Source organism: Protopterus annectens, chromosome 17.part0 (genome assembly GCF_019279795.1).
Source record: "Protopterus annectens isolate FY-2018-M chromosome 17.part0, PAN1.0, whole genome shotgun sequence".
Taxonomy (NCBI): domain Eukaryota; kingdom Metazoa; phylum Chordata; order Ceratodontiformes; family Protopteridae; genus Protopterus; species Protopterus annectens.
The window spans coordinates 125,188,313-125,210,851 of record NC_056751.1 but is presented as its reverse complement, the minus strand read 5'-3'; the positions used below and the strand labels follow the sequence as shown (position 1 = coordinate 125,210,851).

Below are 22,539 nucleotides of genomic sequence, written 5' to 3'. Positions count from 1 at the left end.
CCCACACTCGTTGAAACACTTTGCCCAAACTCAACCAGCGGACACGGGAGTGATAAAGCAGGTCCTGGTGATCCGCATCAGTTTCCTCCAGGAATGCAATGAACTGATGGTGCTGAAGTCCATGAAGTTGATGAGTTTCACCACAGGATTCACAACATGATTCAGCTGTAACACCGATTTACATAGAGATTCCTGGTGGATGATGCAGTGGAGGAAAATGACATCCTGGTTAGGGTTTTCATCTTTCACTTTATTCTGGATTCTCCTCAGCAGGCCAACGTTTTCCCATTAAATTCGGAGATCCATCTGTGGTGACGTTAACAAGCTTACTCCAGGGAAGCTTCATGTTTTCGATGGCAGCAGACACCCGTTCAAACAAGTCCTCTCCCCGTGTTTGTCCTTTCAGAGACTCCATTGTCAAAACTCCTCCGTTATTTCAAAAGTTTTGTTGATTCCTCGGATAAAAATGAGGAGCTGAGCAGTGTCTCTGACATTGTTGCTTTCATCCAGTGCTAAAGAATAAAAAGTGAATGACTTCGCCTTTTTGTTTAATCTGCTGGTGATATCTTCATCTATTAGTTCCACACGGCAAGTCACTGTCCGTGATAAACTGATTTTCTCAAATTTGTCTTTGGTCTCCGGGCACAAAATACCTGCTGTCTCTACCATACATTCTTTTAAAAACTCGCCCTCAGACAGTGGTTTGCTGGCCTTTGCTATTTTGAATGAAAGCATAAAACTGGCCTTGGTACTTGACTCTTGAATGGCAGTTTGACTGTGAAAAAAACTTTGCTGAGCCTTCAAATTAGCTGCCACCTTCTCAGCAGCAGCTTCCCGTTCTTTTGTTGAGAGCTTGCTAGCATAATTAGCGTGCTTTGTGGCAAAGTGACGGCTAATATTATACTCTTTAAAAACCGCCACAGTTTCTTGGCATATCAGGCAAACAGCAGATGATCGGTGTTCAGTGAAAAAAATATTTAGTTGTCCACTCCTTATTGAACACTCGACATTCTCTGTCCACTTTCCTTTCTTGGGTCCACTCATCTTCATAGAGGTGGTGGGTCAAAGGGTAAAGTGCAAACGTGGAGTAATAGGCCTACGCTTCACCTCAACAAAGCCAATATATCTAGAGTGCGCCATCTAGTGAGGAAACATCAGAATTGCAGGGGAAATAAAACATTAACAAGGTTAATTTATTAAATTTTTTCAAGTTTGGCGGGCCGAATCAAAACGTTTAACGGGCCGCATGTGGCCCCCGGGCCGTAGTTTGCCCATGCCTGGTCTATAACAAAGTTGATTTTTGAGAGATTTATTGTTCCTAAATGTAAAATCAGGCTTATTTCCAATCACTCCTTGTAGTTCAGGTATATTTAGAAGAATATCCCAGTTAGCACTGATAGTATCACATACCATGCTGATGTTACTAACATAGGTCAGAGGCATCCTAAGCTAATTGCCAACATTAATAAGGGTGCGACTCTGATCAACAATTTGTTCAGGAGTCTGTACAGAGGTAGAGCTGTGATTGATACTAAAATATGCTTTACATCTGTCTTCCCTCTCATTCCAGGCTTCAAGTATTTGTGTTTCAATGACATCTCTCCTGTATCTTCTGTTTATAAATTCTTCCTTGAGTAGGATGAATGCCTTTTCTAACTGAGTATCCTCGCTATGTAGACGTATGATATGGAAAATTTGCCCCCAAAGCACATTTAGTTTAGTATGAGTAGGATGCATGCTATTGTTGTGTAGAACATTATTTCTTCTAACATTTTTCCTATAAACACTCGTGGACATGGAATATAGGGCATCCCTGCTGATCTGTACATTTAAAAAATCTACGAGTGTAGAGGAATATTTATATGTAAATTTAAGAAAGGTGCTCACTCCACTACTCCAGCAAGGATTCTTCAGGGCCCTGCCACAACAAGAAAATATTATCCACAAAACATGTATACCATCTAATCAATATGCCAAACCTGTCATTGGATAGAATGTACTGATTTTCCCAATTAACCAATGTTAGATTGGCGTAGCTATTTGCACAGGCTGTGCCCATAGGTAACATGCCAAAAAGCCTGAGGTGAGGGCACACAGGTAAGGTGCCAGGTCACTTTTTAGTTCATGTAGAACACAGCCAGGGATATTCTCAGGTCCCGTACAGACTGAATTATTGGCCTTGGACAGTGGTGTTGTAACCTGTACTGCAGTAATACTGGGTGCCTGGCGGTGTACTGGTATTGTGATTGGTCCTTTGGGGGGGTGAGGGGTACTGTCTGCACTCAAGATGCCAGCCAGTATATTGACATTATTTGTTGGCTCAGTCTGGGAGGTACTATTGTCTAGTTGCTCAGAACAATTCTTGGTATTGCCATGGAGATTGTTTACATAACTGTATGAGGCCTTGTGGTTGTCTTTACTATGTGCTCCAAGTCTGTTCACACAGCTAACTTTGTAGTATTTGATGAGGGATCTCAACTATTCGGTGAGGCTGATAAGGGTTTATTTCATGTATTGGGACTTCACCTTATTCCACATCGGTTGTACAGTTTCTTTATGGCAGGGGACCACCAGATCAGCTTCCTTTTTTTGGAGGTGTGGGTCCTGGTTGTATTGGGTAAGGTAGTATCCATGCATTTGTGTAAGTGTTCATAGTGCATTGTTATTTGATTCAGCTGTCATGCAACCAGTCTCCATTTGCATGGCTGACATGAGGTTAGCCACCTCTGCTTTTATGATGCCATAGTTAGCTTTGGAAAGGCTTTTCATGGTGGTTACCTGTGCAGTGGGGGAAGGATGGCTGTGGATTTTCAAAGCTGATTACTTTGTGTTCAGATATAACAAGTGAGGTGTTGACTATTGGTGTAGAGCAACAGTCGCCCATGTTAGGAAGGACCAGGTCGATATGATGGGCATGTGCATTGGTACATGAGTAGCTTTACCACTTAATGGTGGGGTAGTTGAAGTCAACCAGTATGAGTTATGAGTGTTAGGTTGGATACTAATATTTTCCAGGGTGTTTACTGACATGGAGTGTGAGTCTTGGGAAATGCATGGTGACCTGTTGCAGGCTAAAACCTGAACCTGGGACACTTGTGTTTATGTGGGGGTTTAACAAGTTCAGTACACTGACACCTCATATCTAGCCCTAATACACTGCTTTGGTTGGGAAATATAGGTCACTTACTACATAAATATACTAAAATATTACATTTGTGGTGATTTCACATACAAAATAGAATTGGCTACAGTGGGGTTCGAATCCTGACTGACTACATCCAAAGCATACGCTCTCACCACTACGCTATTGCACTACTGCTTATAGTGGCTGTCTATTGCTATTTAACTTCTTGGGCCATTTAAGCTGGCCTAAGCATAGCTAAGCAACGGGCACACCCACACAGCTACGCTTAAACTTTCCTGCTGATGTGAGGAAAAAAAAAAACATTACAGACACTTTTTAAATATTGCTCTTACAAACTTAGACAGTTGTTAGAAAAACAGGTTTTGCGTTCGGATGCATTTTCTGACAGGTATGATGTCTAAAACTTAGTTCTGTCATTATTTTCTAACTTCATTTTTAATGATATGCTACTACTGTGGCAGTGGCCAGTTATTTATTTCACGGCCATACACTATACAGCAGGAATCTGGACATTCTCTGGGGATCTCTCCTGTTGAGGGTTTACATTCTGTGAAAAGAGCAATCTCGCTCTTTTTACATTGCAGCACGGCAGCAGTCCTTCATGCATATGCATGGAGCACTGCCGTGCTGCTCCCATGCAGTCCCTTCCATGCAGGAAGAGGCTATTCCTACACAGAAGTTTGCTAGGGTATGTAAAACAGACAAGTGTACAGATACTTGGCTTGTGTCTGCAAAACATAATTGATGGGGCACTGCATGAGGAAAAAATTGTGACAGCATTTGAGCGTGTTCAAAAATTACACAAAAGAGGGGGGAATAGATTACTTGTGCTTTATTAAGTGCTGCAGTGTATGGATCATTTTGTTGTGAGAAAATTGGGGTGATAATTGTTGTGTTTATGGGGTATTTGCCTTTACGGCTGTAAATGTCCAAAAAAATCATATTACAACATCCATACAAATGGTCCATGTTGGCTTAAAACAAACTAAAATTAATATCCTTTTTAGTATTGCTAGAATGCTAGCACTGAGCAGGACAGCAATATATGATTAAGCAACTTTTATTAGTTTCTGCCCCTACTGGGCCTTTAAAAAAACAAAATAAGTAGGATATTTTTAGCCACAGTAATCTAATGATACAGTGAATAGAAGTTCTTTAATTAGATACAGACTGTCAGGTCAGTCTTTTAAGTGTGACCTCTCACTTACAACAGCTTTAGCCAAAAACTGTGGTTTACGACTATAATTTTGAACTTGAACTAAAGCAGTAGCATTAAGTTCCTGTTTGACTATAATATTGAAAGCAACTTAAAATACCTATTTTGAAGATGACCACTAACCAAAATCAAGCAGATTCAATGAAAAAGATAAAGTGATACCTTTGCTAGAAACAATAAAAAGGCAGGAACTTGTGTTAGCACTACTGACAATGTAAATTATTTGAGAAGAACACAGAAAATGCTTTGTCTGTGTAAGACAATATTATGGCGACTAAGAGTATTTTGTGATGGCAAGGAGCTTTGACTATAAAACAAGTTTGCATCACTATGGCAGCCTCAATTAGGCCATTTTGGCTTATAACAAATTAGGAAAAATGAATTACATGGGGGCACTGGTACTGTAGAAGAGATCAGAGATATGATTACAGCATGCCTGCCTCCCTATCTGTTTCAGTGCCAATCTCTCTATTAAGCTGTTTAGTTAGATTTCAGGAGATGACAGTGGGTATATGAACAGAATATTTTAAAGGGAAAGAAAGAATTTGCAGGGTTTGTTAAGTATATATGTTTGGGGCAGCAAGATAACACACATATGTTCCTGATCACCTGCTCATAGCCATGTTGAAGGAGATGCTGACTTCAGAGAACCTATTATATGGCTCTTCGGCCTGCTCCTTTTTTAATTTAAAACTTCCTAAGTAAAGCACAATAAATAATTATACGCTAGAGCAAGCAAGTAAAAATAAACAGAAGTAAATTAAAACATGTACTTTGGTTCACCTTCCAGCTTTTTTTTTTTTATTAGCTGTAATGAAAATCTAGGAACGAAGCACAAACCCCACCAAAAAAAAAAGAAAGGAAAAAAGATAACCGTAGAAACTGAATTAAAGGCGATATGCTTATAAACAGTCCCTAGGTAAATTCATCTATTTTGAGAAGGAAGTTAATTTACAAGTTGATATTTTCTAGTTTTTCAAAATGCTTTTTTGAAACTGTCATTACTAAGGCAGTTCTTAAATGATGATCCTTGGAATAATTATCTAGGCACTCAGACAGTATATGTTCTGCATGCAAGGGAACATTTGCATGTCAATATTCATTAACAATCAAAATTATGTTTCCCTTACTAAACAATGTGAGGGGAACTCCACAAACAATGAGTTAGATTAGTTAAGTTGAGCCTCACAATGACTCTTTAGCCTGCCCTAAGACCTATTCCTACTCACAATTATACCTTTCCTAAATACCAAAAAACATATAACCTCTGCAGTCATTACTCCCTACAAAGAAACATTATAGAACATATTTAATAAGACAGAAGCAAGCATATTTTTGTGTGATTTAACAGTTTGTCACTAACCCTTTACTTTAATATCATTGAAATATGTCCTTAATCATCATCTGACATTTTTACCTTATTCAGTTTCCTTGTTCTGCTTGGAAAATACTGCATAAGCTTGACTTATCTTTATATTTGCCAGTACAATCTTAGGATCAGCCTTACCTTGATGATATGTTTGCAACAAAGCCAGTGTTTACAAAGAAAGGACAAAGGCATGTTGTTTTAATTCCTTCTTTTCCCAAGACATTTAACTCTTCTGTGAGAGCCTCATGAAATCCAACAGCTGCAAACTTGGAAGCACTGAAAATAAAACAAGATATTAACTTGAGATTTCATTTAACATGATTTGCACAACACATTATGTTCTGTGCATATCTGTTCATGGAAGCACAGCTTTTATTGATAGAAGGGTACTTAACTGCTTAACTTGACCAGTCTGTATAAATCTCCTTGTGTGTATATCCTGCTTAAGCAATGGCTTATTTTCCCTCTCCTTGTAAGAAATATATGTTTGCATTATGTCTTAATAAACTTGTTCTCAGCAACAGACCACACAAGTAGAGACCAAGAGAATTAAACTCAAGAATAAAGGGAAAATCTCTGTTCTAGTGCATACCTTTAACACATTCTAATGTCACTATAACAGCTCTTTGAAATGAAATAGTCATTTATCAAGGCTCTGTTTGCAGTTAAACTTGCTAAAATGTTTACAAAGATTTTTGGACCACTATCCTGCATGCATCTTTTTTCTGTGTTGTAAGATTTCTTCAAGGAAGTAAAAGTTCTGTACACTGTTAGCACACCCAGAATCCTAGTCATCACATGTAACCAGTGATGCATGCTGAATGTAGTTTCTCAACTTTATTTTATTAAATATCCAGTTTAAACACTGAATTGCATATGCATCGCTTTGACTGCAGGCACAAATGATGCTTTAGCAACATAGGAACCTTAAAAGATGTGAAGGCAGACACAGCCTACACAGCCCTCCAGTACTATCATCAGATTTTTTTTAACTGTTGAATTTAGTTTCATTTTCTAGCATTTCCACATGCCACCAAAAACAACTGTATTGGTTACGCAATGCATTAATGCATTTCTTAACTGTTTTATAATTAACAGCCTAATAGGAAACATTGCTCTATGTACACAATGATCTTTTTTAACACCTTTACTGAATTATCACTTCAGACATAAGCAAAGTGTTTATATATAAAAAAGCACACAATGTTAACATGTTCACAGTTAAAAACATTGTACTTAACACATATTTTACATACAATTATCATCTATCCAGCATTACATAAATTGATCAGTCCTCACCTTCCTTTAAACCTCATTCCTCCAAAATATTATTCTGCATGTGTTGTTCTCACAACCTCAATTTTACTATGTAATTTGCTTCTACTCTTTTCTATAGATCTACTTCCATTTATTTTATCTCTGTTATAATATTCACTGCTTCAAACACAGCTGTTTTAGACTTTGGTTATCACTTTCTAGTAATTGCCTTCGTGGCAGCCACCAAACTTAAACTTAGCTACTATGTCTAGGAAATTAGATTCTATATCCCACCTCAAAAAATAAAAAAAATGAATACTTCTTTAGTTACACCAATTAGTTCACCCATATTTCTGACAGAGGACTCTGTACGAAATTTTTAAAATCTGTCAACTTATTACACTTCCAAAACATATGTTTCCAGTTATTGTTTTCTTTTCTATTACACCTCCAACATTTGCCATCTACCAGAGGACAAATTCTATGGAGTCTGAATGGGGTATATAAATATTAATGCAAACAGTATCAAGCAAAAATTCTAAACCTTCTAGATTTTGTTACATGTTTGATAGCCATGCATACATCCTCCCATTGTACTCATGTAAATTATTTATCCAATCTCTATTACCAATCTTTTCTAACCTCCTCTAATTGATTCTTATAGTGCAATATTTTATATGCCTTATTAATGATCCCTTTTTTAATAATAGCTTCTGCTCTAGATTCAACTAAAAATTCTACCAGAGCAGGTCTTTTACTTAGAATTCCCCTAACCCTTTTTCTTTGCCTTATACTCTGATATCAATCCTTGCTATGGAAGGTGGTCTCTATCCTGCAATCCAAATGTCTTCTTGGCCGCATCCCATTCTATTACTTTTCCCTGTCTAGTTATTTGCTCCCAATACCTTAGTTCCTTTGTCAGGTTTCAGCAGTAAATTTCAAACTCTGTTTGCTTATTCTCTGTAACCCTACTTGCAGTCATCACTATTGGCAAAATCTTTTTTCTCCTTTCTCATGTTGACTTAGATCATGTAATACTTTCTGCTGTTTTATGAATATAATGTTTTTTCTCTTTTAATTTCTACAAGTCTTTTGAGTTTCTAATACCATGACAGGAATGGACCCCATTCCTAAGTCAAAGTATGATTAAAGTTCATGAAATTAGTATTGTTTCAATCGTTGATGTTATCCAGAAATGCTCTTCACAGCACCCATGATGTACCCAGTAACAACTCCTTCTGCAATTCATATGGAGTTACATGTACTGGTAACATATCTAAGTACGATCGTAAATTATTTTTTTATAAGACCCATTGCTCCTACTACTACTGGAACTGTCTGTGTATCTTTCTTCCATATTGCCCTCATTTCTACCTGCAAAGCCTAGTATTTTATGACTTTGTGCCTCTCTGTACATACTGTTTTGTATGGCTGTTGTTATTCTCCTTAAGCATCTGGATGCAAAATCTCAGTCTCTCCTTTGTTGTTGAATGCCCCTCCCTCACTTCATCATTCCTTTTCACTATGAATTATAACTTTTTGCTTGTGTTATGCATATGAGCCTTAACATTGTAGCTATTAAAGATCCATTCAAATCAAATAATTCTAAACCACCTTGTTTTATTGTAAGGATCAACGTATCCCACTTAACCTTTGCCCTCTTCCTCTTCCAGATAAATTCCTTCAACTCTTCATGAATTATTGTCCACAACTTCTCCAATGATTGATAAAAATATGCCTGACCTGTATAGTAAAACTAAAATGGTTAAAAACATTTTCACTGTTCATATCTAACTATCTATATCCATAAACAAGATCTTCCATTTTCTCACTTTCAGTATTATCTTTTGATTAGTCTGTTCCCACATATTTTACTTGCCTTAACAGAAACCATTCCAATCCATACTCCTAAATACTTATCTTAACTCCCCATAAATATGAGTATTGCTGAACCAATTCATGTGTGAGTACATAATTTAGTGCTATACCCTTTGTTTTATCTTCATTAATTTTATATCCTGAAAAGACATGAATGTGTCTCAAAATGTTACACAGCACAATGTAATTCTCTGGATTTATCAGATACAAAATAACATCATCTGCAAATAAAGCCAACTTTTCTTGATTACCATATAAATTATATCATTGAATTTCCCTTATTTTCTCTGCCAGTTGTTCTAAATATAAAACAAATAACAAAGGGAAAAGAGAAGACCCCTCCCTGTTTCCTCTGTTTAGACACAACTTATCAGAGAGGAACCCTCCCACTTTAATTCTTTTCTCCAATCCTTCAAATATCCTCCTAATTATCCTTATTGTTGTATCAGGGAATGCAAATGCTTCCACTGAAGAACCAGAGTTAAGGCGTAACATTATTCAACAACACTAGTAAATCAGACAAACGATAATGCTGTGGAAATTCAAATGCTTCCATTGCCCTTCTCATAAAATCCAAGTTTACTATGTTGAATGCTTTCTCTGCATCAAGACCAACCAACAACAGTGGTATTTTCTTACATTCTGTTTTCCTCTGTTTTGTCATTGTTCTATTAAAGTCAGCAAATGTTTGTTCCCCTTCACAAAACCACAGTGATCCCTATCTATCAATTTTGGCAATACCTTTGCCATTCTTTTAGCTAGTATAAACATAAACACTTTATAATCATGGTTTAAAATTGAAATGGGTCTATATAAAGTTTGGTCTGATGGGTCTTTACCGACTTTAGGTATTACAGCTACCACAGCTTTCTTCTAAGATGTTGGTGCTTCCTGTGCTTTTAAAATACTTAAAAAAAAACTTCCAGATCTTTATCACTTTCTTCCCTCCTAACTTCCAAACTTCCACGGGAATATCATCTATTCCTGGAGACCTTCATGCAGATTGATTATATATCACCATTTTTATCTCATCTCCTCCTATTTTAACTTATGTGTTCCATAAATATTTCCATTTGTGCTCTTTCTAGATGTCCACATGTCTACTTTATAAAAAAAAATCATAACATTTCTGAAATATTTCTAATACCTCTACAGGATCTCTGGTTATTTTTGTGTTAAAGGCCCCTTAAGTTTGGTGACAGCACTTTTTACTTTCTGTTGCCTAAGTAGTTGTGCTAAAGGATTTTGTGTACTGGAGTTATTATCAAAAACAGTTGCTTAACAGCAATGTTTCTAAAAAAATGCATATTATCCAGATACCCCCTTATTTTCTCTTTAGCACTCTGCAGTTGCTCCTCCTCTCCTTCTACTCCTTCTTCTATAAGATTACCCTTATTCTTAACCATACTCCTTTTCTTTCATTTCTACCTTATTTTTAAACTCTATTTTCATTTTACCCCACTCACAGGCTATAACTTCTGAAGAACTTTCTATCTTTCCTAATAACTCTCAAATAATTTTCACTACCCATTCCTTAAATTCCTCTCTTTCTAACAGGTAGGTGAGAAAGAGACAATGTCTCATTTTTACTTCATTACCCTGCATTTTTATCATAGTTTTTATTGATGCATGATCTGAAAATGTTATTGAACGTGTGCTGAAGCTTTCAATTAGATGCATATGTTTCTGTGAAATATAATTTCTATATAATCTAGCCCAGTTATTGTACCTTGGAGAATAATACTTATATTCTCTATGAGTTGACAATAATGAACTCACATCTTCCAGACCAAATATTTTTATAAATTTCTTCAGAAATTTACCCTTTTTATTTATATTTTACTTCTAGGTCCCCCAGATACATCCCCACTGTCGCAATCAAGTTCTACTACCCACCTGTACATAATATTACCAGATGAAAGCTGGTTATTTCTACCACAATTTTCTTAAGCTCTATAATAGCAGTTTTTGGTGGAATATAAATACATGCCAGCATAATCCTACACCCTTACCCATAGCCCCATACTACTACAAATCTACCATTATTATCTTTTTCTCTCTTCTATCTCTATTGAAGCTCCTCTAGCAATTAATATAATTACTTCCTTTTTCCTTTGTTCCTGATATTCTGCTGAATATCCATCACAAAATATTTTCTTTGTCAAATCCACATGCCCATTTCTTTGCAAATGTGTCTCCTGCAGCACTGTGATATGCACTCTGCATTTCTTAATATAATTCAATACTCTTATCCTTTTGTCTATACCTGTAAAGCCATTTACATTCCAAAATAATATGGATAGTGTAGCCATTTTGATAAGAAGTTATTGTTTCCACCTGTTATACATGACAGCTTTTCTGAATGTGTACTTCCAACATCTGTGTTACATGCACACACTAATGTTTGGCAAGTTGATCTTTTATACAGTTGTTTTTGTCATTCCTATTTGAACCTACATCACACTTTTCAAGACTTTTTGTTTTAATGAAACCCCCCTAGTAAAAGGTAAATACATTTTCAGAACTCCCCAATAACCTATTAGCTTAGAACAGGCACACAAAACTATGGTCATCTTTAAAAAATGAATACTTGAGAAATAACAATGGGACAACCATGGCAAAGCACATATATTTAAACAGATAAGTGCTTTCAAAGATGCCTTCTTCATCAGATCAACACAAAAATATAAAATCAGTCTAAATATAAATACACTTGAAAAACAATTACATTAATTAAAACCTTTAACCAATTAACATTTTCTAGCCTTTAAAATAGGTTTTAAAGGTGTAAAACCATTTAAGCCTGGTGGAACATCAACTCTCAAACCAGCTATCCAGTGGGTTTCTTTAACATCTGTGGCATTCTTTATATCAGCACCTCTAGGTGCAGGAGTGTAAATATCCAAAGCCATAAATTTAAAATCATGCTGTGGAAATTCATTAATGTGTTGAGCTACTGCACTTCTTTGCACATTTCTCAGTATATCACCCATATGCTGTAAAATACGTTCCTTTAACATTCTATTGGTTTTACCAACATAAAAAGAAGTGCATTATGAATAGGTTGCTATATAAATCACATTTTAGTAGAACAGCATACATAGTGTGAACACTTATATATCCTTTTAGTAACAGGATGCTCAAACACATTATCGGTCTTAATATACCTACATGCCTTTACATCTTTTACATGGATATGTACCTGATTTGCCACTATATAATTTACCTAGGTTATTATTATCACCAGGTCCTGGTCTATAACATAACAGACTCTTTAAGTTACAATTTCTCTTGTAACTGAAGTTTGGCACATCACCTACTATATTTTTAATCCTGTCATTGGCTTAATATCTGAGCTTTGGCCAGCTAAGATCTACCTGAAATCAGCTGGATGTATAAGGAATTTAAGTACACTTTTATCTGCTCTTTTTCATATAGTACTGCATTTAATTTATTTATTTGTGTTTCTCGCTGAATATTAACTCAACTGAATTTGTGGCTGTGTCTCTACAGAGTACTTGCTAGAATTTCTGTGTAGCCATTGATAGCAGTGGGGGATAGTTTCACCTCATCACTGATATTCTGTCCTGTGTTATATAAGTGGTACATTTTGGGTTATTTCTGCTTAATATCTGAGCTTTGGCTGGCTAAGATCTACCTAAAAATCAGCTGGACGTATAAATGAATTTAAGTACACTTTTATCTGCTCTTTTCCATATAGTACTGCATTTAATTTATTTATTTGTGTTTCTCACTGCATATTAACTCAACTGAAGTTGTGGCTGTGTCTCTACAGTTAGTTCCCCACCCACCCTCCTTGTTCTTGTTTTGGTGTTAATGTTGGTGGCTTTGAAACTGCTCGACCCTCTTGTAAATTTGTATTTGGATACTCCTTCTGGGCCCATCTCATTTGCTCACTCAACTGAGTGCAGTGAGATCATACTCTGATTTCAGGCACTCCTACTGTGTACAAAAAGAGCATTTTGGAAGAACAACCCATGTAGCCTCTTAATCCTGGTCTGTTCCCGCCCTCAAAAAATAAAAAAAATAAATAATTTATATATATATATATATATATATATATATATATATATATATATATATATATATATATATATATATATATACTTTTTTTTTTATTCAACTGCTCTTACTGCAACTGTCTTAGTTGCTGTTCTGCGTGCTATCTCTTCAGTTGCTCTTACTCTGCACTTATTACTGCTTGTTAGTAGTCTTCTAATTTACTGCCTTCTGCACTTGTTTTTAGTCATTTGTTAATTTAATTGCTTTATTTAAACTGTACTTGCCATAATATTGCTACAAAATCAAGTGTGCTAGCCTGCACTGCAATTTGAATTGTATTTACTTCTGTTTTAGCTGCTCTTTTGTAAAAAAAAAAAAAAAAAAATTCTAAGCTTGTTTCCTCCCTTTCCTGTAACTAGTCTAGTCCATATACAGTCTTACTGTATCCAGGACTGGTGGTAAGCTTCTAAGCTCCCCAAGCCTATCTGTGTTGGAGGGAAGCCTTATAGCTTATCAGTGGGAGTGGTAACCACTAGGTAGCCTATCTATCACAGGAAGAGTGGGTTTTGGCTCAGAAATTGTAGTTCATTGGCCTTTTTTGGTAGTTTTTCCATCTCCTTCTACTTTCTGGTTTAAAAGCCCGCGCTTGTGTTTGGTCTCCACCTTTCCTGTAACTAGTGTAGTCCAGGTACAGATTTGCTATATTCAGGACTGTTGGTAAGCTTCTGAGCCCCCCAAGCCCTTCTGTGTTGGAGAGAAGCCTTCTAGCTTATCAGTGGGAGTGGTAACCACTAGGTAACCTATCTACTACAGGAGGAGTGGTTTCTGGCCCAGAAATTATAGTTTATTGGCCGTTTGGGAAGCTTTTCCATCTCTTTCAACCTTCTGATTTAAAAGCCTGTGTTTGTGCTTGTTTCCTACCTTTCCTGTTACTAGTCTAGTCCAGGTACAGATTTGCTGTATCCAGGACTCTTTGTAAGCTTCTGAGCCCCCCAAGCCTTTCCGTGTTGGAGGGAAGTCTTCTAGCTTAACAGTGGGAGTGGTAAGCATTAGGTAGCCTATCTACCAAAAGAGGAATGGTCTCTGGCCCAGAAATTTTAGCTAATGGCTGTTTGAGCAGTTTTTTCTATCTCTTTCAACTTTCTGGTTTGAAAGCCGCACTTGCACCTGTTTCCCACCTTTCCTATAACTAGCCTAATCCAGTTACAGAGTTGCTGTATCCAGGATTGTTAGTAAGCTTTTGAGCCCCCCAAGCATTTTTGTGCTGGAGGGAAGCCTTCTCACTTATCAGTGGGAGTGGTAAGTACTAGGTAGCCTATCCTCCATGGGAAGAGTGAGTTTTGGCCCAAAAATTGTAGTTTATTAGCAGTTTGGGCAGTTTTCCATCTCTTTCAACTTGCTGGCTTAAAAGCCTGCATTTGCACTTGTTCCCTGCCTTTCCTGTAACTAGTCTAGTCCAGGCACAGATTTGCTGTATCCAGGAATCTTTGTAAGCTTCTGAGCCCCACAAGCCTTTCTGTGCTGGAGGGAAGCCTTCTGGCTTATCAGTGGGAGTGGTAAGCATTAGGTAGCCTATCTACCATAAGAGGAGTGGTCCTGGCCCAGAAATTGTAGCTATTGACCGTTTGGGCAGTTCTCCATCTCTTTCAACTTTCTGGTTTAAAAGCCACACTTGGACTTGTTTCCCACCGTTCCTGTAATTAGCCTAGTCCAGATACAGAGTTGCTGTATCTAGGACTGTTGGTAAGCTTCTGAGCCCCGCAAGCCTTTCTCTGTTGGAGGAAAGCCTTCTAGCTTATCAGTGGGAGTGGTAAGCACTAGGTAGTCTGTCTACCACAAGAGGAGTGGTTCTTGGCCCAGAAATTGTAGTTTATTGACCATTTGGACAGTTTGTCCATCTCTTTCAACTTTCTGGTTTAAAAGACCACATCTGCACTTGTTTCCCATCTTTCTTGTAACTAACCTACTGAGAAGCACTAGAAAGCCTTAAACTGATACAAGCCTTTTAACTTAGAAGAGAGACTTTGGAGTGAATAAGTATCTGTTTTCTGTACTTTTTTTGCTGTACTTAACTGGTTTCTGTCTAGATGCCAATTTTCCAGCATTTATTGTGATTTAAAAGCTTGTTTCTTTCACATATTGTACTTATTTGACTGCCTGCACTTTTAAAAAGTTTTTTGTTTAAATCATTTGTTTAACTGTTGTAGGCTACACACTAAAGTGCAATAGCCTTTTATGATCATTTGTAGTCATTTAAAGCTGTTTTAAGTGTATTTTTTTACTGTTTTTGCCTTATCTTCTCAAAATAAAAAAACAAAAAAATTCCTTGCTTTCTGCCTTTCTAAGCTAGTATAGTCCAATTTTCAGGCTAGTGCTGAATTCAGGGCTGTGTTACAAGTTTCTGAGTTGCCCATACCTTACTTGGACAGAAGGAAGTTTCTCTGTTCACCTGTGAGAGAGGGGGAGCTTTGAGCAGCCTATCTGTTCTTGGAGGAGTGGTTCCAGCCCATAAGTTAGGAGTTTATTGGCCATTTTGGGCTAATTTCTATCTCTTTCATTTCCCTAATATAAAAAACACGTTTGCACGGTTTTGCGTGCCGGGCAGTGCCAGTTAGCTACAGTTAAATTATTCCCGGCTCCACTAAGTCTCCTCTTCAGTCTTTCCCTTGAAACTAGTCTAACTCTCAACCTAAGCACTCAAAAAGCATCCTACATCCCAGCACTTGATCAGACCTAATAGCAAGCACTAATATACCATGACACTTGATTGCCCAGCAGGGCAAGGCTCTTTATTCACCCCTCACCAACCAAGCGAATAAGCAGCTCACCCTACTATTCAGGCATGACCAAAGGCCAATTTCAGGTGTACTCTGCAGTCCAGCTGGTGAATCTGGGTATCCTGAGGCAATGTTACAACTGCCTCATGTATGCAGACAACCCTCTCCTCCTACCACAAAACACTAACATATGCGAGACATGCAATTATACAGCCAAACTGGAGGCTAAACTGTCTCCACCCAAGACTGGAACACACAGTCAAGTGGAGAAGGTCAACACTTGCACCACACCTCCAGCCACACATAGACCTACTAAACCAGCACTGGCAAAAAATACACATAAATACACAAAATCATACTCAGAGGCTCTAAATAAAAACCTGCAAAAGCATCAGAGACCTCCAAAGCAGACACCCAAACAACCTGCACCTCCCGTCAAAAAACAGACAACACATAAAACACAAAATCAGTGTGCTGCACAATCACAGCCCTTAAGGTGAAATAACATACCTAACACACTAGTAATAGGTGGCTCTATAGTCAGGCACACTGACGTCCCACTCACTAGGCTGGACAAGCAGAAGGTTACTGTTAGCTGCCTGTCGGGAGCCAGAATTCGCCATATAACACAAGCACTCACGTCACTCCAGAACAAGTACAAATATGACTCTGTCATTGTTCAGGTTGTTGTGAATGACCTGAGACGTACCTCCCCAGACTACATGAAAAGAGACATGGAAGAGCTCTCTGATCATGTAGCCCAGGCGGGTATGACCCTGACCCTGAGTAGCATCCTGCCTCACCAAGAATGATACCTCAGTATAAAAAAAAAATTATTAATTTCAGCAATTGGCTAAGCTTCTGGTGTCATTCAAAGGGGATCCAATGTCTGTCAGCCTGGGACGACCTGCTTGACAAGCCGCATTGTTTCACAAGAGACGGCTTGCACCTGTCACCCCTAGGCTTTCAAATACTGGCCAAGGCTCTTGCTGTCCCCATAGTGCCTTTTTTAGGCAAGGCTCAAAAGTCAAACCCACCTCTGTAAACAGCACAAGTAACAAAAAACTGAGGGTTATGCAACTCAATGCCAAGAGTTTAAATCTCAAAATGCACGCGCTCAAAGCACTCCTCAGTATGGAGAACGTCATCTGTGCAGCAACTGAAACCTGGTTCACGGCTCCAGACAGCACCCCAGCACTACTGGGCTACAACTCATACCACACGTTTTGGCCACAGAACATGGACCGAAACACAAAAGGAGGGGGTGTATCCATATTCATCAAGGATACCTACACCTCCAGGTTAGTGGCGCAGCATGATACCTCTGAGATCATCCATGTGCAACATCGGGCAAATCTGCAATGCAAATTGTGGCCTGCTACAGATCACCCTCCATGACCCAGAACCACCACTCCACCTTTCTGGAGACACTGGAAAACATGAAGGTCCTACCGAACACCCTGATATCAGGCAATTTCAATTACCCTACCATTAACTGTGAAAACTACTCGAGTACAAACTCCCAGGCCCAGCGCTTCCTGGAATTCATCAACTCAAATGCCCTGAAACAGCTGGTAAACTCCCCTACCTGAGGTTAAAATATATTGGACCTGGTCATCACCAACATGGGTGACAGGTGTTCCACACCAGAGGTCAACCCGTCACTGGTTAGATCAGACCATAAACTAATCACTCTGGATACCCACACCCCACCACCACCCCCAACTATGGAAACCATAGTAAAAAAACTTTTCTAAAGCAAACTTCACTTTACTTAAGACAGAGGCGGTGTTTCACAGCCCCCACACTAAAGGATAACGCTGCCCAAGATGCAGAAACCTTTACAAATGCACTCTATGAGCACCTACAATGATGCATGGATCATGCCATCCCTAGCAAAACCAAGACTCCCTCCTCTAAGAGAAGGAAACCAGTCTGATGGACCCCTGCCATAAACAGGCTATACAATAGAAGGAGGAAACTAGTTCAGAAAAAAAGCAAATCCCAAGAAGAAAAGTCATCCCTGATCAGTATCAGTAAGAAACTAAGGTCCTCATAAAATCATCCAAGGCTAACTTTGAAAGAAAAATAGCCAAGGATTCAAAAGATAACCGCAAAGCCTCTATGTTAAGAATCTAAGTGGCAACTTGCAGATATGCACTGAACTAATGCAAAATAACATAAAATATACTGAATCTACTGATATTGCCAACATCCTGGCAGTTAGATTCAGTGCAAACTTCACCCCCCTCTCACCCCCAAAAGGGCCCACAACAATACCAGAAAAGTGTAGTGTCCCGGAAATCACAGATGTACATGTGAAAACAGCCCTTTCAAAAGCCAAAAACACAGCATCAATGGGGCCAGATGGTGTCCCAGGGTGCATCTTGCATGAACTACAGAACAAACTAAGCCCCCACATAAACACGCTGTTCAACCTCAGCCTCTCTACAAGCTACATGACCATAGAATGGCGCACAGCAATGGTTATTCCACTCCACAAAGGAGGGGCTACAACTGACCCTGGTAACTATCGCCCCATAAGTCTGACTAGCCTGATCTGCAAGGCTATGGAGCGCATCATCATGGAACTCATTAACAAAGACATTGGGAACGTCCAAACACTTGACCTGACCCAGTTCAGCTTTGTTAAGGGCAGATCATGCCTACTAAACCTGGTTGACTTCTTCGAGACAGCTACCAAGGCCATAGATGAGGGAAAGGTGGTTCACAAAGCCTACCTTGACCTAGCCAAGGCTTTTGACACCATTCCCCACTCAGGTATTACAGAAAAACTCACCAGCCTGAATATAAACCCCTACGTCAAGAGATGGGTTGCCAGCTGGCTTTCAGACAGAACTCACACGGTTAGAATAGCGGGCTCCAGGTCCGACTCTAAACCAGTCACAAGTGGTGTCCCGCAAGGCTCAGTCCTTGGACCCCTAATGTTCGGCATCTACTTCTCAGAAGTAAAGACAAACACAGGACTATGGCTAAACAAGTTCGCCGATGACTGCAAACTGGGAGCCATAATTGACTCTCTGGCTGACACAGACATCCTCCAAAAGGGCCTTACTGAGATGGACACCTGGTGTCAAAGTCATGGCCTCAAGCTAAATGCCAAAAAATGCATAGTAATCCCGTTTGGGAAAAACAAAACACCCACGAATTACCACATAGGTGGCAGCCCCCTTAATACAGAAGAGGTAATAAGAGATCTAGGGACCCAGGTAGATAGTAATCTCTCTTTTGACAATCATATTGCAAAAGTAGTTAGGAAATCCTTCTATGTGGCCCATCTAATTACTAAAGGGGTCGCATCTAGAAATAAAGAGGTTATAGTGCCCTTCTACTTGAGACTCATCAGACCCATCATAGAGTACACTGCCCCATTTAGGATGTACCTCACAAGACACTTCCAATAGCTAGAAAGACCACAAAAGTACCTCACCAAGAGGATTACGGGCCTCAAACATATGTCCTATGCAGCCCAACTGAAAAAACTCCGGCTGTACTCAGTGGCATATCGTTTAGTCAGAGGTGATCTCTGCCTGACTTACAAAGCCATGTCCAACTCAGAATTGATGGACATGCTCCACCTAAAGAAATCCAAGTCACTGTGAGCCACACGCTCTAGTGAGCTAAATCTCATCACAACAATGAATAGAACATGCTGGAGGGATAGATTCCTGTCACTGAGACTCCCCATGCTTTGGAACAAAATTCCAAACTACATTAAGCAGAGCCCCTCACTAACACTCTTCAAGAGAAACCTTGAAGAGTGGATGGGTAACAGAAAATATACCCTTGGGATCACTTAATTGGCTCTGCTTGACAGAGGGATCAGTTAATTAATCAATGGGGTGGCGGAAGCTGACTCACTCTATTACCTACCTATGAACCTATGAACCTATAATATCTTCCAGTTATTTTGTATTATATTCTTTATATATTTAAAATCAGTACTAAACATAAAGGGTATCCTAACCTTACATATATTTCTCTGTCCCTTATTAATTGAATCTCCAGTATTCTTTGAATACCAAGGTCTACCTTTCCCATCTCTCATGGACTTAACCCTTTCTGATGCTTCCCTAACTTCCCTACTTTTGTAACCACATTCTAACAAATTATTCTGTTACATTTATATGATGTAAAAAATCACTTTCTTTACTACAAAGTTGGGAAGTTCTCAGAAGCTGATTATCCATGACATTCTTAAAATATGGTGGGGGTGCATGCTACCCCTATCCAATACAGCATTTTTTCAGCATGACATTTGGTATAACAAAGTGCTTATTTTACCCCCTTCATCCACTTTCAATAAAATATTCAAAAATTATATAAAATCTTCTAATGAATGCACAGTAAATCTTAAAAATGTGGTGGTTGTCTCTAAATAGTTAACAAAAGTATCCAATTGTTGTGTATCCCCGTTCCACAAAAAATACATCATCCAGAGATTTGCAATATAAACCTATATGTGCTAGCCATGGATTTTCTTCAGTCAAAAATGTATCTCATCTCCCATTCAGCTAGAACCAGGTTTGCATAGCTGTTAGCACAGGGTGTGCCCATGGCAACACCCCAACACTGTACATAAAACTTCTGTTCAAAGGCAAACACATTGTTCTCAAGTACAATACTCAACAATCTACATATATGTTCAACATATTTTTTGTCCATATATGCTACTATTTCATTAAAGCAATATATGTACCTTAGCCCTATATCATTAGGAATGACTGTAAAGAGATTCTTTACATCTAAGGTCACAAGAATAAATCTTGCATTTGAATTCAAGCTCTCCATATATTCACTTAATTGTTGTAAAAAATGTGAAGAGTCTCTTAACACAGAGACAGCCTCGTTAACCATAGGTCTAAGTTGTCCTTCTACCAGTTTTGAAATTGTTTCTGTAACCCATCCTAAGCCATTTACTATTGGTCTTAAAGGAGGTTTTTCCAAATATTTATGTATCTTAGGTAGACCTGATATATTAGGACTCTTAGGGAAATCTACCATAAAGTAATCATATAAATCCTTAGAAATAATGCTAGTCTGTTATATATGAAATAAATAGTTCTTCATGTTACTAACAATCTCTCTCACTTTTTTCATATTCACAAGAGTATAAGTAGTTTCATCTAACAACATATTATTCATAGTTTACACATATGTAGAATAATCTAGCACCACTAATGCACCTCCTTTGTCTGCAGATTTTATAACAATACGTCTGCCAGCAATGAGATCATCCAATGCTTGCTTTTCTTGCAAATTTAAATCAAAGCATCCTGCTCTACACCTGGACATAAGAAGTGTATAAATTTCATTCTCACAAACTTTCAGAAATGTATCCATCACTGGTTGAGAAACAGGCATAAATGTACTAGGTTTTTAATACTTATATTGCAGCAGCAGTGTTAGAAAACATATAATGTAAATTTACATTCCTAGCAAACTGCCTTAAAGCTAATATAACATCATGTAACTTGCTAGTAACAGCTGGTACAAAAGACAAGCCCTTGTTTAAAACATCAATTTGCACATCAGTTAAACATTTATGAGAAAGATTAAATACCATTTTAAATATCTCTATATTGGACTGTCCATAGAAAGCTTCCTTCTCTTGCAGTTGCTAAACAGCCTTCTTCTGTTTTTCCTCTGGTGTCCTCACTTGTAAAGGTAGATGAGTGAGCAGGGATAAAAAAGCTGAATTAGACTTTGGTCTGCCTCCCATCTCAATTTTCTTAGTGGTTAGTACAGAAGAATTAGACAAAGTGGGTGGAATTTCATCAGTTTTTTTGAAGCCCTATTCTCTGACTCCTGAATTACTTCAGTGGCCTTGATTTTAAATTCTGATGTAATAATATTGAGGCATTCATCAATTGATACATTCTGACCAATCACTGACATGGATGGCACATTGCTAGCCTCCAATATGCCATCCTTACTGTTCTTGGAAGAGTTTGAACCTTTAGTGACTGTGTTAAAACTCTTATGTACAGCTTTAACACCCTGAATATTAGAATCTGAGTCAACAGCATTTGTATTCTTTTTTGGCCACATAAATATATGGCCATTAACAAAATCAGCATAATCTCTTTCCAACTTTTTAGATTTTTATACGTTGTAACTTAGAGTCATAAAGAGAAATATTGCAAAACAGTGCATCAAGTGATTTCAGGGTAGTCCCTGGCAATTGCAGTTGTATCTCTTCCAAACGCTGTATCAGGGCTGCCTCTTTAGGTTTAAAATAATCTAAAAGTAGCTCCATATATTTAAATCTACTTTCTATGTTAATGGCCTGCCATTTGGCAAGTAAATCTGGATATCTGGAGCCATAGGTAGGCATGCAAAAATTACACAGCCCCCTTGGAATGACTTTAAAACGCAGGCATGCCTATAAATGCATACATTGCCATTGAAAATGTTTCAGTTTATATAACCCATCTTCCAACTCTTTAAAACGTTGTATAAATTCTTATTTAATTACATGATTTTTTATACGGTTGTTTTTGTCATTCCTATTTGAACCTACATCACATTTTTCAAGACTTTTTTTTTTAATGAATACCCCCTATTAAAAGGTAAATACATTTTCAGAACTCCCCAATTATCTATTAGCTTAGAACAGGCACACAAAACTATGGTCATCTTTAAAAAATGAAGTTTAACTCTCCAGATAAGAATAATTGCCCAAAACTTACAGATGCACCTACAGGCATTACCTAACCTAAAATTAAGGTTACCCATGTTAAAGAGCACGTTACAGCCTGTGCTCCTGCTTACACATATTGCTTTATCTCTATTCCTCTCACATATGTGAAAAACATCTTGTACACTTTGAGAAAACATTAACATTTCCCCT

General features: G+C 38.1%; 1 protein-coding gene across 1 annotated transcript in view; it reads right to left on the bottom strand.

Moving 5' to 3' along the window:
• LOC122791239 (17-beta-hydroxysteroid dehydrogenase 13-like) overlaps positions 1-22,539 on the bottom strand; it is a 255,974-nt gene that overhangs the window by 90,138 nt on the left and 143,297 nt on the right. Inside the window, exon 5 of the mRNA XM_044058902.1 lies at positions 5,869-6,006. Within this exon, the coding sequence (XP_043914837.1) occupies positions 5,869-6,006 (138 nt within the window). The remainder of the gene's footprint in view (positions 1-5,868; positions 6,007-22,539) is intronic.